The sequence below is a fragment of the Pongo abelii genome, chromosome 18 (genome assembly GCF_028885655.2).
Source record: "Pongo abelii isolate AG06213 chromosome 18, NHGRI_mPonAbe1-v2.0_pri, whole genome shotgun sequence".
Taxonomy (NCBI): domain Eukaryota; kingdom Metazoa; phylum Chordata; class Mammalia; order Primates; family Hominidae; genus Pongo; species Pongo abelii.
This window is the reverse complement of record NC_072003.2, coordinates 66509981-66528404: the sequence shown is the minus strand read 5'-3', so window position 1 is coordinate 66528404 and position 18424 is coordinate 66509981. Positions and strand designations below refer to the sequence as shown.

At 39.9% G+C, this 18424-nt stretch overlaps 1 protein-coding gene across 4 annotated transcripts in view; it reads right to left on the bottom strand.

Moving 5' to 3' along the window:
* The window catches only part of CBFB (core-binding factor subunit beta), a 73910-nt gene that overhangs the window by 54401 nt on the left and 1085 nt on the right, over nucleotides 1-18424 (bottom strand). For all 4 annotated transcript variants that reach the window (XM_024233492.3, XM_024233494.3, XM_024233493.3 and 1 more), the window contains one exon: nucleotides 11907-12023. In XM_024233492.3, coding sequence (XP_024089260.1) covers nucleotides 11907-12023 — 117 coding nt within the window. The remainder of the gene's footprint in view (nucleotides 1-11906; nucleotides 12024-18424) is intronic.

Sequence of the window (18424 nt, the reverse complement as noted above, 5' to 3'; positions counted from 1 at the left end):
CAGTTGTGTAACTGGTGAATTAAGATGCTGACTTTTGTTTCAATTTTTAACTTTATGTAATACCTTATTTTAATATTTTATAAATAGCTTTTTAAAAAGTGAGTATAGTCTCACTGAGAAGATGTGTTAGGAAGAACCAAAAACCTTAATTCTCTCCCCTGGTCAACTGCCTGAATTTTCTTTTTTTCTTCATATTCAGTGTTTTCATACAGAATATTCAGGATGGATATTTTAACCTTGGCCCATACAGTTAAGGAAAATAAAAAATCTTTTAGGGTTTTTTTTGTTATTTGTTTGTTTGGAGATGGAGCCTTGCTGTGTCACCCAGGCCGGAGTGCCGTGGTGCGATCTCTACTCACTGCAACCTTTGCTTCCCAGGCCCAAGCAACTCTCCCGCCCCAGCCTCTCAAGTAGCTGGAACCAGAGGCATGCGACACCATGCCTGACCAATTTCTGCATTTTTTAAATTTTTTTCAGATGGCATTTTGTTCATTTCCCAGGCTGGAGTGCAGTGGCGTGATCTCAGCTCACTGTATCCTCTTCCTCTCAGGTTCAAGTGATTCTCCTGCCTTAGCCTCCCGAGCAGCTGCGACCACAGGCACCCACCATCATGCCCAGACAATTTTTGCATTCTTAGTAGAGACGGGGTTTCACCATGCTGGCCATGCTAGTCTTGAACTCCTAACCCCAGGCGATCCACCTGCCCTGGCCTCCCAAAGCACTGGGACCACAGGCGTGAGCCACGGCACCTGGCCCAGTAAAAAATGGCCAAGAAATGTTCTGGATAGCAAAGGGATGGATGCAAACTCAGGACTAAAAAGCTGGTGTGAATAAACAATATCCTAAAAAAAAAATTTAAAGGGGTCTCCCAAAGGGCTCATTACTTAGAACACTGTTCTGCAAACAGGGCCACACGATTATTAGAAACTATCATTGTTATTACATGGAATAAACTTTGAACATCTATGATATGGGCAGAAGATCTGTTTATTTGAAAACATCTAAATTCTTCTAATGTAAATGTCGAAGTCACAAGTTTCTAGGCCATCCTTTTGTTTTAATCTGAAGATTAACCTGCCTTTACATCTGAAGTTTTAAAACACAAAAAGGCTCAGTACTGACCGCATACATGGGTAAAAGGTTTTTCATCCACAAAAACAACCTGCCAACCATCCCCAGACTCAGCCCTTTCCTTCTTAGGTACAGCCTGCATTAGAGTCCTGAAAGCACAGCAATACTGCCAAGAGGCACTTTTTTTTTTTTTTTTTTTTTAACAGTTTCCACACACAGCATTGAAGCACATTTCAAATGGTATTTATTTATTTATTTTTTGAGACAGAGTCTTGCTGTGTCGCCCAGGCTAGAGTGCAGCGGCACGATCTCAGCTCACTGCAACCTCCGACCTGCCTCAGCTTCCCAAGTAGCTGGGACTACAGGCGCCCACCCCCATGCCTGGCTAATTTTTTTTTTTTTTTTAAGTAGAGACGGGGTTTCACTATGTTGGCCAAGCTGGTCTTGAACTCCTGACCTCGTGATCTGCCCGCCTTGGCCTCCCAAAGTGCTGGGATTACAGGCATGAGCTACTGCGCCTGGCCCTTCAAATGTTATTTAAAATTCTTAGCTCCTAAATACACATCAATTTGAGGAGGCCCAGCTTAAACTGAAAAGCTTATAATAGATAATACTTTCCAACTGTTCACATTGTATGCTTTCATAAAAATAGGAACAATAATTAAAGTCTACCATATCACTATTATACTTTAGCTTGTCTGTAGCTTCCAATCCTCTGTAGAAAACTAAGTATCAAAGAATAATATTGAAGAAACAAAGTCCCTGCACCTGAAGGTAAACAGTATTTTTATGCTGTTAAAAAGAAATTACAAATGTTTTCTTCCCTGTAAGATGAGGATCACAAAAGTACTAGTGCATGTATGTCTGCATCAATTAGAACACTACCTGCAAGGGGGCATGAGGGAACTTTTTGAAGCAATGGTGAACTTTGGTGGTGGTTATACTACTGAATACACAGTTGTCACAGACTTGTACACTTAAAATAGGTAAACTGTACTATACGTAAATTATACCTCAATAATGCTGATTGAAAAACCACAAGTGAAAATGGGAAACAGTAAAACTAGGGCATAGCAGTGCTACAAAGAAATTAACATCTTCGGTCAACAACATTTCCAATAGTCTTTATCCTGGCAGCATTTGAATTAACCATTAAAAAAAAGATGGGTACATGCCTGTAATCCCAGCACTTTGAGAGGCCAAGGCGAGAGGACTGCTTGAGTCCAGGAGTTTGAGACCAGCCTGGGCAACATGGTGAGTCCCCCGTATCTACAAAAAATTACCTGGGCATGGTGGCACATGCCTGTGGTTCCAGCTACTTGGGAGGCTGAGGTGGGAGGATCGCTTGAGCTCAGGAGGCAGAGGTTGCAGTAAGCCAAGATCACACCACTGCACTCCAGCCTGGGTGACAGAGAGAGATCTAGTTTCAAAAAAAAAAAAAAAGACCAGGCACAGTGGCTCAGAGCGCCTATAATCCCAGCACTTTGGGAGGCCAAGACGGGTGGATCACCTGAGGTCAGGAGTTTGAGACCAGCCTGGCCAAAATGGTGAAACCCCATCTCCAATAAAAACAAAAAAATTAGCCAGGCGTGGTGGTGGGTGCCTGTAATCCCAGCTACTTGGGAGGCTGAGGCAGGAGAACCGCTTGAACCTGGGAGGTGGAAGTTGCAGTGAGCCAAGATTACGCCACTGCACTCCAGCCTGGACGACAGAGCAAGACACCGTCTCAAAAAAAAACAAATGTAGAAAGTAGAAGGAAGAAGGGGAAGAGTGAAGGATGCTCTTCTCAGACATATTATTCCTGCCTTCTCTCACTTGGAATATGTAATTCAGGAAAGGTCATGAATGAGAATTTCACCTTTACACTAAAATGGAAATAATGCAATCCAAAAGAAGGGAAAACGGGACTTCACAATCTTCGAGTACTTCAGAGGTGCATTTACCATATATGCAGATTCATGTACTCTAACTGGAAGGTACTATGACATACTAATTTTAAAACATTTTAATTTTTTTTTTTTTCAGACAGAGTCTTGCTCTGTTGCCCAGGCTGGAGTGTTGTGGTGCAATCTCAGCCCACTGCAACCTCTGCCTCCTGGGTTCAAGCAATTCTCCTGCCTCAGTCTCCCGAGTAGCTGGGATTACAGGCTCATGCCAGCATACCTGGCTAATTTTTTGTATTTTTAGTAGAGGTGGGGTTTCATCATGTTGGCCAGGCTGGTCTCGAACTCCTGACCTCAGGTGATCCACCTGCCTCGGCCTCCCAAAGGGCTGGGATTACAGGCATGAGCCACCCCACCTAGCCAAAACATTTTAATTTTTTCAGAAAGTCGACTTCCTCTCTTAGATTGAAAAATAACTAAAATAAAAACTTTTCTTTAAAAATACAAATGCTTTTCCAGATACAAAGGTGTCAAAAAAAAAATATATATATAAACTCGCAGCTACCAGTTCTAAATTTTATGATTCAGTTATTATTAGAGTATTACGGTATATCTAAAACATATTTTTAAAAACCAGATTTCAATACACTAAACTGTCAATAACTAAGTGCTGTCAATTCATAGTTTAGTTGAACTGAAATACTTAAAATCCAGATGTGACAAGGTATTAGTAAAGTTGTCTCAATTTCTCTTGAAGAAAATCACACTCCAAAGCTTTACCATAGAGATCTTTTATTTGGAATGATTGGGCTATCTACAGAGAAGGAACTTCTTGAGCTTAAATAGGGATTTCTCAAAGCTAACATCAAGAAGTCCTGTAAACTCTGCCAAATTGTGGATGGTATATAAACAAACACAGTATTTATTTTGGGACAAAGATCCTGCAGGCAAGTGCGTAAATGGTTCCAGAAGAAGCAGAGTCATAGACCTTTATTAGAAAAGGCCATTTAAAATAAAATTCTGTCCTCACTCATTAAATCCAATCTTGTTAGATTTTGCTTTATTTTATGCCCATAAAAATTAAAAGACTTTTAAGTATAAATTAAAGTCCAGAAAGAAAAAAAATACAACTTATCAAAATTTTTAAAAGTAGCTACTCTAATGACATATACTTAATACTTCTCGATGTCTGATATTAATGTATTTGACTATCAATTAAAATCATCAGCTATAAACAAGAATGTAACAACCATAAAAAAGTTTAACCTCTCTTTTCCTGAGGTCAATGTGGTAAAAACTAGATAGCATATTCAATTTCCACAGAAAAAAATGAACAGTAGCACTGTAAAGTTCATTTTTTTCCTTTTATGAAATGATTTTCATATCCCTTATCTTTAAAGTCATAAACTGGGATTGCAAAGTAAGTACATCCAATCATTATTTCAAAATCCCAATGAAGCTTTATGAGACACAGAATACATGTAAAAACCATTAATCTGACCACTCAAGACTAATAATTTATAGTCAACCATAATCACTTGCATTTATTTGAAATAAAAGTAATTGGAAATAAGTCCTAAGAGGAAAGATCAAAGGAATTGGAGTGGCCTGGTCTACACAATTTTAACTTAAGAATGATTTAAATTCTGATTAGTTGCTTTTCCCTTGTCTTTTGACAGCTAAATTAGTTTAAAGAATTAAGAACATTTTGGCTGTCAGTGTTTGTAACACACCAGGATGGAACACTTGGGAAAGATGTAGTGTTCCAACATTGTTCAACTACCTGATGTGAAGCTTATCTAAGGCACGCTGTAGCACAAACACTCTATCAATCAGTTAGCTATAATCTCACCCTACAGAACCATCAAATAGCCTAACTGTGGATAGGGGTTTACAATTTAAAAGGCATTTTCACATATTCTGGTACTACATTTAATTCTCACATGAGGCACATGAATAGGGCAGACATTCTGATCCTCATTTACATGTTAAGGAAAATAGTTACGACTGTCTTGACTCAAATCTAGAGCTCTTTCTACTATACTGTATTAGTTTAAATCATTTCTGAGAAAGATCCTTATTAAGAGTCAATGTAGACAGCTCACCAGGTACCTGGGTACAAAAGTTTCAAATATATTTGAAGGATAGATTATAAAACTATTCTGTGCTCTGACTTGGTCATATGTAAGTTATATACTTATAATCAGTCACCCGTTAACAGAACTTCCTTATGGAAGCCCTTGACTTGAAAATATTCTACAGCCACATAAGCAACAGAATGAATAAAAGGACTAATTTCTATGAGCCCATTTTCTTAAATCATAAAACTGTATTTCAGATAATAGAGAATATAGAGCTTTTTGTTTCCGCTCTATTAGGATTCTAATTTTTTCTGAGTTCACCAAATTTAAGTGAGTATTATTGTAGCTGGCCTCCAAGATGGCCTCAATGATCCCAGCCTCCTGGTATTCACACTCCTGTGTAATCCCTCCCTCCCTGTTGAATGTGGGCTAGACTTAGTGACCAGCTTCTAATGAACAGGCTAAGCAACAAGTGACTCAAATAATAGACCATAAAAGGTATGAAAGTGACTTGAAGAATGGACTTGAAGAAGTGACTTAAGAACGGACGCAGTGGCTCACACCTGTAATCCTAGCACTTTGGGAGGCTGCGGCGGGCAGATCACCTGACGTTAGGAGTTTGAGACCAGCCTGGCCAACATGGTGAAACCCTGTCTCTACTAAAAATACAAAAATTAGCTACATGTGGTGGCATGTGCCTGTAATCCCAGCTACTTGGGAGCTTGAGGAAGGAGAATTGCTTGAACCCGGCAGGCAGAGGTTGTAGTGAGCTGAGATTACGCCACTGCACTCCAGCCTGGATGACAGAGCAAGACTCTGTCTCAAAATAAATAAATAAATAAATAAAAGGCATGGTGGCTTCACTCTTTTTCTCTCTATGGAGAAGCATGACTAGGAAGTGAAGCCACCTACCAACAGGCAGGTCCTTCAGTTCTAGTCAAGTCTTCAGAGACTGCACAGACCCAGGCAAAAGCTTGACTGCAACCTCATGAGAGACACTGAGGCAGAACCACCCAGTCCAGTCAGTCCCAGGTTCCTGCAAAGGGGCAAAAGGAAACCTTTGGGGGGTGACTGAAATGTATCTTGACTGTGGTAGCATCTACATGGGTGCATACATTTGTTAAAACTCAGGCTGGATGCAGTGTCCCATGCCTGTAATCCCAGTACTTTGGGAGGCCAAGGTGGGAGGATTGCTTAAGGCCAGGAGTTAGAGGCCAGCCTGAGCAAAATTTTTTTCTCTACAAAAAAATTTAAAATTAGCCAGATGTAGTGGCAAATACCTGTCGTCCTAGTCAGTCAAGAGACTGAGGCAGAAAAAAATAATGAAACACTTAGAAAAAAATGATTTTTTAAAAAGCCTGGGCGTGGTGGCTCATGCCTGTAATCCCAGCACTTTGGGAGGCCAAGGCAGGAGGATCACTTGAGGTCAGGAGTTCGAGACCAACCTAGGCAATATAACAGAACCCCATCTCCACAAAAAACACAAAAATAACTTCAGGCATAGTGGTGCTGGGGTTACAGGTAAGATGCTGTGGTCTCAGCTACTCGGGAGGCTGAAGTGGGAAGATCATCTGAGCCTGGGACGTTGAGGCTGCAGTGAGCCATGACGGCGCCACTGTACTCCAGCCTGGCAACAGAATAAGACCTTGTTTTGTCGGGGGTAAAAAAAAAAAAAAAGGGCAGGAGGATCTCTTGAGCCTAGGAGTTTGAGGTTTGAGGTTACAGTGAGCTATGATTGCACCACTGCACTCCAGTCTGGGTGACAGAGTGAGACCCTCTCTCTTAAAAAAAAAAAAAGTAAAGAAACAAGCTGCAATAACAAGCTCCCACCACAACCTCACATGCGCTAAACCGACCCAACCTGCTGCTCATAATTGTTCCAGCCAGTTTTCCCATCCTGATGACAGTAACCCCACAGTCCCAGTTTCTCTAGCCAAAAAGTTGGAGTCATTCTTTTTTTTTTGAGATGGAGTTTCACTCTTGTTGCCCAGGCTGGAGTGCACTGGCACGATCTCAGCTCACTGCAACCTCCCCTTCCCGGGTTCAAGCAATTCTCCTGCCTCAGCCTAAGTTAGAGTCATTCTTAATTCTTCTCTTTCTCACACGCCATATCCAATCCCTAAGCAAATCCTGTTGGCTCTATCTCACAATACATCCAGGATATGACCATTTCTCACTACCTCTACTGCTACCACCCTGGTCTCTCACCAAGATTACTGCAATAGCCTGCTTCACTTTTGCCCCCTATAACCTATTATTAACCTAGCAGCTAGCATGAGTCTGTCAAAACCTAACGTAGATAATATCATTCATCTGCTCAAAAGCCTGAGCCAGGTGCAGGAGCATGCCTTTACTCCCAGCTACTTCGGAAGCTGACCGAGAGCATAACTTGAGTCCAGGAGTTTGAGTCACCCTGGGCAACATACCAAGACCCTGTCCCTAAAAAATAAGCAAACGAAACACTCAAAACTATTCCCCATCTCACTCAGAATAAAAATCCCATGTGGTTACAATGGCCTACCATGGTCACATGAACTGGCTCATTACTTTCACAGTTCTTTCACCTACTACAACTTCTACTACAACTTCTTTCACAGTCTACTCCAGCCACAATGGCCTGCTTGCTGTTGATCAAAAACAGGGTGCCACTCTGAGGCCCTTTATAATGGCTGTTTCCTTTGTCTGGAACATCTCTCCTCCACCCCCAACCCCTGCAGGGCTCATCATTCCCTAACCTCCTTTGTGCCTTGGTTCAGGTATGATCTTCCTTACCCAGACCACTCAATTTAAAACTGCAAACTTCCTGCTCATTGATCTTCCTTATCCTATAATACCTTTCCTTTTTCCCAAAGCTATTGTCACTTTGTAAGCTATTACATAACTTATTATGTATATTGTCTATTAAGGATCTCTGTTCACTGATGTATCTCAAATACCTAGGACAATGCCCAGTACACATAACAGGTGTTCAACAAAGACCTTCTGAATGAATAAATTTTTTGATAACTGTGACAGGTACAGTAGTGGTCAAAACACTTTACATACACTATTTCAGTTACTCTCAACAGCAACCCTGGGAAGTACCCATCAATCTCATTTTACAACTGAGATTATAATGATTAAACAACATGCCCAAAGTTACATCGTAGTAAATGCAGAAGCCAGAACTTAACTCAATTTTGCCTAACTCTAAAGCCTTTACAACTATAGTTCCTCAAAACTGCGTATGAACGGGACGAGAACTAAGCTGCTTCAGGAGGTAACTCAGTTGAGAGAATATGGGAGAAGACACTGATTTGGAATCCAATATAAGGAACAGAGGCAAATAATTAACATTTGGAGAAATTCCTTCAATTTTCTTTGCTTCCAGTCCTAGTACTGTGGGGACAGAAACAAAACCTAATGGTTATAATAAAACAGACCATAAAAAGAAAAAAGAAATCCGAGACTCCACAGTCTGAGCTCCACGGATAAGAAAACACAGGGCAATGCCTTTTCTCTAAATTCACTGGAGAACTTTATTACAGTGGCATGGAACAGTACAGCAGCAGTTTTTGCCTTAAAATGCTTTTTTTTCCTTCTAGAAAAAAAGTAGTACAGAAGTAGTACAGATGTTGGCAAAATTCTATTTGAGAAATACATGACCTATGCATAAACATTTACAGATTTACATCTGAGGGAAAGATACTGATTTCTACCAGTGTTACCATTTATGGAACACAGCCACACTCAATTGTTTACATATTGTCTAGGGTCCCTTTCACACCACAACAGTAGAGTTAAGTAGTTACAGAGAGATGAGTAGTTGTGACAGAGACTGAAAGCCTGCAAAACTGAAAACATTTACATTTGTCCCTTCACAGAAAAAAAAACTTCTAAAACCAGTATTAATAAAATGTACATTTCCTGATAGCCTGCATCAGTTCTATCACTCTTCCTAATAGAATTAAAAACGTATCTTTTTAATACATTCATGCATTGCTTTAACGTTTCAGCCTAAAATGGATCACATATATGACAGTGGTCCTGTAAGATTATAATGAATCTGAAAAATTCCTATTGCCTAGTGACATCATAGCCATTTTAACATTGCAGTGCAATTGCTTAATTTTTATAGATTTAGTGTGGCCTAAGCGTACTATGTTTATATAATCTACAGAATCACATTAATTCGCCACTTCCTCAACTGACTGACCCAGAGCAACTTCCAGTCCTGCAAGCTCCATTTAAAGTAAGTGCCCTATACAGGTATACCATATTTTTAATATTGTATTTTTACCATATCTTTTCTATGTTTAGATACATCAAGATACACAAATACTTACCATTGTGTTACAGTTGACTACAGTATTCAGTACGGTAACATGCTGTACAGTACAGGTTTGTAGCCTAGGAGCAACAGACTATACCAGACAGCATAAGTGTGTAGTAGGCTATACCATCTAGGTCTGTGTAAGTACACTCTATATATACACAATGATAAAAATCACCCAGCAACACATTTCCCAGAACATATCCCTGCCATTAAGTGACACATCACTGTACTAGAATAAACCATCTCACATTTTTGTTGTTTTTGTTCATATAACTAAAAACATCTCAATGGTTTAAGTCCAAGGATAATGTGGTCTTCACACTAGTGAAGCAGTATCATTAAATTAATTCAAGCAAACTTAACTTCTGGTAGAGTTAACAACCCATTTACTAGTTATTAAATACTGGAAGACTTCAGTAACACTGAGATGTTGCTCTTAAAGTCTTAAAATAGTTTTGGGCTAAAGCTGACAAACAACACATTTTTTTTTTGATTTATGTCTTTAGTATCTGAGCTACCATGTTAAACAAACTTTAAGGAAGTATTCAAACAAGAAAAAAAATAATTTCTTCATTTAGTCACACATACACGCACCAGAAGGACAAAAAAAACCAATAATCCTATAAGGACTTCTCAAATTCTTCCTTATATACTGTGTAAGAATTACCAAATAATAAAATCTGGAACATTCACTTTTAATTTTCCAAGCAAACAAGCTAATACACAGGAAAGCAAACTGCTTATTACTCATTTTTTAAAATCTTATAATCTATTTTCCCTTTTCCAACCCAAAGATTGTTTTGTCACGCACAAAAGATCAAATCTAATTCTACAGAATTAGAGAAAACAAAAAATTCATTTTATATATACATATATGTATATACATACACATACATACATACACATATACGTATATAGACACACATATACATATATACACACACACATATACATATACATATACACACATATATACGTGTATATATATATACACACAAGATTAAAAATCTTTTTCTTAATACAAAAACCTTTTAATTTTCTCAAAGGAATATTTAGACATTTCTCACATTTTATATAAATGTGGCAGGTTATGCTATTCATGATGACACTTAGAAAATTAATTTAGTAAGTCGATAGAAACAGGTACAAAAACACACTGTGAAACAAACCCAGAAAAAATGAGTATGAAACTGGATCCAAAAGGGTGTTTTGAGTATAAAACTATATTTAAAAGAGTGTTTCTTCTTTAAAAATTTTATTTCTAGAAGTCAACTCCTTGACTTCTCAATCAAGAATCAACCAATCCAAGATGCTATTCATTAAAATTTCACCAGGCCGGGTGCAGTAGCTCACTCCTGTAATCCGAGCACTTTGTGAGGGAGAGGCGGGTGGATCACACGGTCAGGAGTTCAAGAACAGCCTGACCAATATGGTGAAACCCCGTCTCTACTAAAAATACAAAAAAATTAGCCGGGCATGGTGGCGCACACCTGTAATCCCAGCTACTCAGGAGTCTGAGGCAGGAGAATAGCTTAAAACCCAGGAGGTGGAGGTTGCTGTGAGCCAAGATCTCGCCACTGCACTCCAGCCTGGGCAACAGAGGGAGACTCCATCTCAAAAAAAAAAAAAAAAAAAAAAAATCACCAAAATCATAATACATTTAACGTAGACCTCAAATAAGGCTCTCAGCTTAAACATTTTACCTGTATTTTTGTATCTTTAACCTAAACTTCTAACATAGAAACTGTAAGACATGTTCCCAGAAACTTTTTCTCAAAACAAAAAAAATGTATTTCCAAGTTAAAGCTTTCACATTGTTTTTCTCAAATGTAAATTTGCTCTGTTAATGGAATTAGAAAGTTACCTATGAGCTATTTCCAAATACTATTAATTAAACCTAGAGGGCTTTTTTCCATTTTCCTCTTAGTTTTATTTTTATAGCACTATACTTACATATATTTTTGTAAACAAAATATATCTTGTCAAACTTTTAAAGAAATTGTTCTGTTACTTTCCTTAAGGGTTAGAATGTTCTATGACAAATATTATGTACATGAAATTAGGAATGGAGTGATATAAAATTTTAACAGTGGTTTTAAAAAATTATATTGGCTGGGCACAGTAGCTCACGCCTGTAATCCCAACACTTTGGGAGGCAGAGGTGGGCGGATCACAAGGTCAGGAGTTTGAGACCAGCCTGGCCAACATGGTGAAACCCCATCTCTACTAAAAATACAAAAAATTAGCCAGATGTGGTGGCGGGTACCTGTAATCCCAGCTACTCCGAAGGCTGAGGCAGGAGAATCACTTGAAACTGGAAGGCGGAGGTTGCAGTGAACCAAGATCACGCCACTGCACTCCAGCCTGGGCAACAAGAGCGAAACGCCATCACACACACACAAAAAATTATATTACATCCTTATAACATGGAATGAAAACAAATCTGAGCATATGCCGGTATGATCAGATCTGTGATCTTTATTAAAATGTAAATTACCAGATAATCTCTAACAAAACAACCCACAGTATTTTAAATTGCAAAGAAACGTTTCCTACCTTGCCTGCTTCTCTTTCTAAGTCGACATACTCTCGGCTAGGTGTTTGTCGCTGTTCTCCCTGCCAGCTGGCCGGAAAAAACTGGAGAGACAGATTGGTTCCTGTGGCCACAAAAGCCTTTTAGAAAAATCAATACAAACAGGATCAGGAGCAGGACATTACATAAATTATGCAGGCAGTCATTTATTTTTACATCAGTTTATGTCTTAAGCTAGGCAGCACAGAGAATACTTAAAAGTAAAAAAACACGCACTCATCATTTTTCTTAAGTATTAAGTTACAAACATCTGATTCCATTTTGAGGACATTTGCCATTGGCTGCTTAAATATAAAATCAGACATGGAATCAATACTTTCTTTCAGGTCATTTTTTGCTGACGTTAGGATCTCACACTGCTAATGTCTAACCAGAAGCCACCATCCATCTTTGCATTTAAAAACTTCTATTTTTAAATGTAAAAATCACTGAAAATCTAAAGATTTTGAATTTTAAAGAACACCACAATTTAAACTGTATAAATGAGACACTTTAATTTTCCTTGATTTCCCTTGCTGAAACACTGCATAGCAGGCAGTACATAAAAAATGCACTTGGAATTGTCTCTCCTCTGATAAACCATACGTCGGCATGAGATGTGACAGTACTCTCTAAAACCTTAGATGATTTTTAAAAATATGTCTTTTCTAACATTTGACTTTAGGAGAACTTGATCTGACTACAACAAAGAGAAAAGTATTCATCTAATATTTATAAAAGATTTGGATGTTAGAGCTCAACAGATGGAACAATCTAAAACCACTTCAATAAAGTGTCATTTTATGTAGCCCTTGAGCAAGTTACCTCTATATTTCCCTCATGCAAAAAACAAAGACATTACCCCTTTCCCAAAGGAAATTAAGAAAAAAATAAGTAAGAGCATTTTTGAAAAAATACATTTTTTCATCATCTAAATGTAAACTCTTCTTTGCTGAAACCAGAAAAAGTTTTTTGTTTGGTTTATTCTACTAATTAAGTTCTGAAGCATAATTTGTTTCCATGCATAGAGTCTTCATCTCAAATTAAGAGGTTCACATTTGGGGCAATTTGTTTGAAGCCATCAACCAAGTTAGCTATCCAATAGTTCCCCTGATGGTTAGTTAACAGCTTAGATTCTTTAGAGGTAAAAATTATACTTCCTACTTCTATTACTGGCACTGTCAGTACACTTGTCAACCTAAATGCTAAATCTCTAAACCTCTTTGATGGCATTTCCCTAATCAACTGGGGTACCATTTTCATGTGGTAAATGTTTTATATGCATAGAAACTGAACTAGCATCAATATTACAACATCATTTAAAAAAATCTTTCAGGCCAGGAGCGGTGGTTCACACTTGTAATCCCAGCCCTCTGGGAGGCAAGGCGGGTGGACCATCTGAGGTCGGGAGTACAAGACCAGCCTGGCCAACATGGTGAAACCCTGTCTCTACTAAAAACACAAAAAATCAGCTGGGCGTGGTGGCAGACGCCTGTAATCCCAGCTACTTGGGAGGCTGAGGCAGGAGAATCACTTGAACTTGGGAGGCAGAGGTTGCATGCAGTCAGCCGAGATCACACCACTGTGCTCCAGCCTGGACAACAAGGCGAGACTCCATCGCAAAAACAAAAAACAAAAAAAACTTCCCATGCACTATGAGCATAAGTCTTAACAAAAAACCCCCCAACACTAGTTAAAAAAAAAAGCAGTTTCTGGGAGGGAAACCGCCCAGGCTGTATGACCTGAAGCATACCTCAGTTTCCTCACAAATTAGTTATTTGTAAAGTGCTTAAAACAGTACCAAGTAAATGCTATGAAAGTGTTTGCTGAATGATATGAGAAATAACTTTAAGCTCAACAAGAAAGCCAACTTTTTCAGCTTCAGATAATGAAATTCTCAGAGCAGAGTGGTGGCAGAAAAGACTCAGCCCATGAACGAATGCCCTGTGTCAAAATCCCTGTGGCTTGTTTCTTCAGTATTCACCTAGTAGCAAATCCTTCCACCTCCAGTGTACCCCAAATCAGTTCTGTGCTAAGACACTCTGCAGATCGTATTACCTCATCTCCTGTCTTGATGCCAACCTCAGAAGAGATTTCCTCCCTCATCACTATATGCCCATTATCTCATAAAGATCCCTCTCTGAAACAGAAGTGGTAAACACAGATCATTCTAGAATTACATTTTCCAAACTTATCTGACCATGGAATTCTTTTAATGAAATACCTACATATACGTAAGAGTTGGAAAAAGTCTGTTCCAAAATATTAATATGGTGTCAACATTGTCATAGGAAAATAAAGAAAAAAAGAAACAAAATGAAAACATTAAAATGCTACACTAGTATGACGCCTATATTTAAGATTTCCAGGTTGTCTTATGTTTTATAGGTTTCACAAATTATAAAATAGCACACCTTGTGCCAATCCAACATACTTTTTACCATTCAATCTTTAGAATTAGAAATATGTATTAGTTTTTACTCTTCTCACCACGGAGTAACCATACTTCTTATAAATATTTTTTATTTAATTGATTATTAGTGTTGAAGACGTCTTCAACATTCTTACTACATAAGAATTGGTAACAACAGGCCAGGTGCGGTGGCTCAAGCCTGTAATCCCAGCACTTTGGGAGGCCAACACGGGCGGATCACGAGGTCAGAAGTTTAACACCAGTCTGGCCAACATAGTGAAACCCCATCTCTACTAAAAATACAACAAATTAGCCGGGTGTGGTGGTGTGCGCCTGTAATCCTAGCTACTCGGGAGGCTGAGGCAGGAGAATCATGTGAACCCAAGAGGCGAGGTTGCAGTGAGCCGAGAGCCAAGATCGTGCCATTGCACTCCAGCCTAGCCGACAAGTGCGAGACGCCATCTCAAAAAAAAAACAAAAACAAAAAAAAACGGTGAAACCCTGTCTCTACTAAAAGTACAAAAACAAAATCAGCTGGGCGTGGTGGCGGGCGACTGCAGTCCCAGCTACTGGGGAGGCTGAGGCAGAAGAATGGCGTGAACCCAGGAGGCGGAGCTTGCAGTGAGCCGAGATCGCGCCACTGCACTCCAGCCTGGGCGACAGAGCGAGACTCCGTCTCAAAAAAAAAAAAAAAAAAAGAATTGGTAAGAATAAATCAAGGCTGGGTGCAGTGGCTCACCAAGGCAGGCACATCACTTGAGGCCAGGAGTTGGAGACCAGCCTGGCCAACATGGTGAAACCCATCTCTACTAAAAATACAAAAACCAGCCAGGCGTGGTGGTAGGCGCCTGTAATCCCAGCTAGTCAGGAGGCTGAAGCAGGAGGTGGAGGTTGCAGTGAACCGAGATGGCACCACTGCACTCCAGCCAGGGTGACAGAGGTAAGATCCAGTCTCAAAAAAGAATAAATCAGATTCTACCACAGATTCTTCTACCTGTGTTCACTTTTATTTAATGCTGATTGGGTTTTACAGTTAAAAACTCAACTGGCATAAAATAAGGAGGCTGATTGAGTTTTATAGTTAAAGCGAGATGATCAACACAGCCCTTAAATTATTTCACATCTAAATGCAAAATGAGGCTGGGAGTGGTGGCTCACGCTTGTAATCCCAGCACTTTGGGAGGCCGAGGTCAGTGGATCACCTGAGGTCAGGAGTTCGAGACCAGCCTGGCAAACATGATGAAACTCAGTCTCTACTAAAAATACAAAAATTAGCTGGGCGTGGTGGTGTATGCCTGTAATTCCGGCTACTCAGGAGGCTGGGTCAAGAGAATCACTTGAACCTGGGGGGCGGAGGTTGCAGTGAGCCGAGATCGTGCCACTGCACTCCAGCATGGGCAACAGCAAAATGAATTCTTCATTAACCTCACTGATACATTAAGGAGATGTTCCAAATAAGAAGAGGACAACTGGGGCAGGAGAAAGGTTGGGAATAGTTTTGAGAACTATGGATATCCTTGCCATTTATGGCTGCTGTCAGAACAGGCAAAATAATGCCTTTTTCCACAGCCAAATAGGAAGAAACCACAGCCTGTTCATAAGTCATAAGATAAATTTCAGGCATTAAATTAAGTAGCCTCTAAATTCAAATAATCAAGTACCTCTGATATAAAAGGTATTGTGAAAAATAGCTGTATCCAGAGGGGTTTATACAGAATTAATGAGGTCTCTACCCTCTCGGAGCTAAGGATTCTGTAATTAAATGTGGGTTAACACTGAATTAAAGGAGGGAAACTAGAAAGACAGAAAACTAGGAAATGTGAAATTCCTCTCCAAATACCAATAGTTACATTATTTAACAAAATAAGACATGAGCCATCTTAAGTGCAAACCTCACACAGCATTCAATCTACCTTCTTTAACCTTTACTACTTCTCAGAAATTTAAAACTTGTAAAATGTGTCGGATCAGATATTTGTTTTATTTTTGGAGACAGGGTCTCACTCTGTCACCCAGGCTGGAGTGCAGTGGTGCGATCATGGCTAACTGCAGCCTCGACCTCCTGGGCTCAGGTGAGGATCAGATATTTGGAAGCGGGGAAGGTCTAGAATGTCTAATTCATCCTGGAAACCAATTCATGACAAACATTAACCACCTATAATACTACTATAATATTACAGCATTTCAGATATCCTATGGGTTGAATTCATAATTCCATTCAGCAAAGTCTGAGATGACAGAAAACACCCTACTAGCTATGATTCACCAAATTTCCAAAAAAATTCAGCTTTCAAAGATAGCGATAATAATATAACACATGGGGCTGCGTATGGTGATGCCAAGCCTGTAGTCCTAGCTCTTGGGAGGCTGAGGCAAGAGGATCGCTTGAGCCCAGAAGTTTGAGGCTGTAGTGCTTTATGATTGTGCCTGTGAACAGCCACTGCACCCCAGCCTAGGCCACACAGCAAGACCTCTCTTAAAAAAAAAAAAACGAAACAAGGCCAGACGCGGTGGCTCACACCTGTAATCCCAGCACTTTGGAAGGCCGAGGTGGGAGGATTACTTAAGGTCAGGAGTTCAAAACCAGCCTGGCCAACATGGTGAAACCCTGTCTCTACTAAAAATACAAAAAAATTAGCCGGGCGTGGTGGTGTGTGCCTGTAATCCCAGCTACTCAGGAGGCTGAGGCAGGAGAATCGCTATAACCCGGGAGGCGAAGTTGCAGCGAGCCAAGATCACGCTGCTGTGCTCCAGCCTGGGTAACAGAGTGAGACTCCGTCTCAAAACAAACAAAAAAGCAAACTGAGAGTACAAGTACTTTGTATCTTATCTTTTACACTTGCATCCTTTACCTCCAGGAAATTGTATCGGCAGGTGTACTACCTTCCTTTTGCAAAAGGTAACCCAAGCAAAGGATGACACGATCATCGCACCAGCTAATGAATTCTTTTCTTATACCACTCAGTGCCAAAACCTAAAAGTATGTCTTATGCACTTCAATCATATAAATACTACAATTACTCAAGAAACTTGCAAGTGGGCTAAAAGCTTGAGACTGTCTTTCATAATATGCACTAATGACCAAATATTCAGAAGCTCCTGATAAATTTAACCAGTATCTTCTATTACAACTCTAAAGAGCCTTCACTTAAAATATCAAAATATTCTTTAAAAATAAATTTGAGTTCAGTGATGTAAAGGGAGAATTTTATGGCATATGAATTATATCTGAATAAAAATAAACTGGTTTTATAAAGGGGGTGGGAGGAGTAAATTTCCAATGTCTTCCTACTGTTAACCCAAATTCAAATCGCACCTAGCTTCAAGCCTCTAACAATGCAATGAGTCCAAGTTACCGAGCAGAGAGTAACAGCATTCCATGAGACAGTGCTTCAACTTTTTAAAAAATAATCAGGCCGGACGCGGTGGCTCACACCTGTAATCCCAGCACTCTGGGAGGTCGAGGAGGGAGGATCACTTGAGGTCAGGAGGCCAGCTTGGCCAACAAGGTGAAACCCCGCCTCTACTAAAAATGCAAAAATTAGCCGGGCGTAGTGGCAGGCACCTGTAATCCTAGCTACTCAAGAGGCTGAGGCAGGAAAATCGCTTGAACCCAGGAGGCGAAGGTTGCAGTGAGCCGAGATAGAGCCACTGTACTCCAGCCTGGGCAACAGAGCAAGACTCTACCTCAAAAAAATAATAATAATCAATCTCTTTTCTTGGTTTCTTCCTACCATTCCCTCCTCATCAGCACTACCACCAAGGCAAACCAAAAAGAGATGAGAAGAACTAGGACCCTTGGATTTTCTTTTTCAACCCAAGGTCTGGTGAAGACGCACCAAATCTGCCTCCTAAAACAAGGACCTCGAGATCAACCGTGGGTTTCGCCCATCTGCGCAGTTTTTAGGAACGGCAGCCCTACTCAGGACATGGGGATAATGGTTTCTTTCTGATTCTCCTGAAGCTTAACATTCTAAGAAAATGACACTTTTAGGGCCTTTCCCCCCCCCTCCCCTCTCTATTAGAATAAATAACTGGAGGAAAGATTTCTTCTCGGCGATCTGGGAGGGAGACCGCTTGACATAGAGA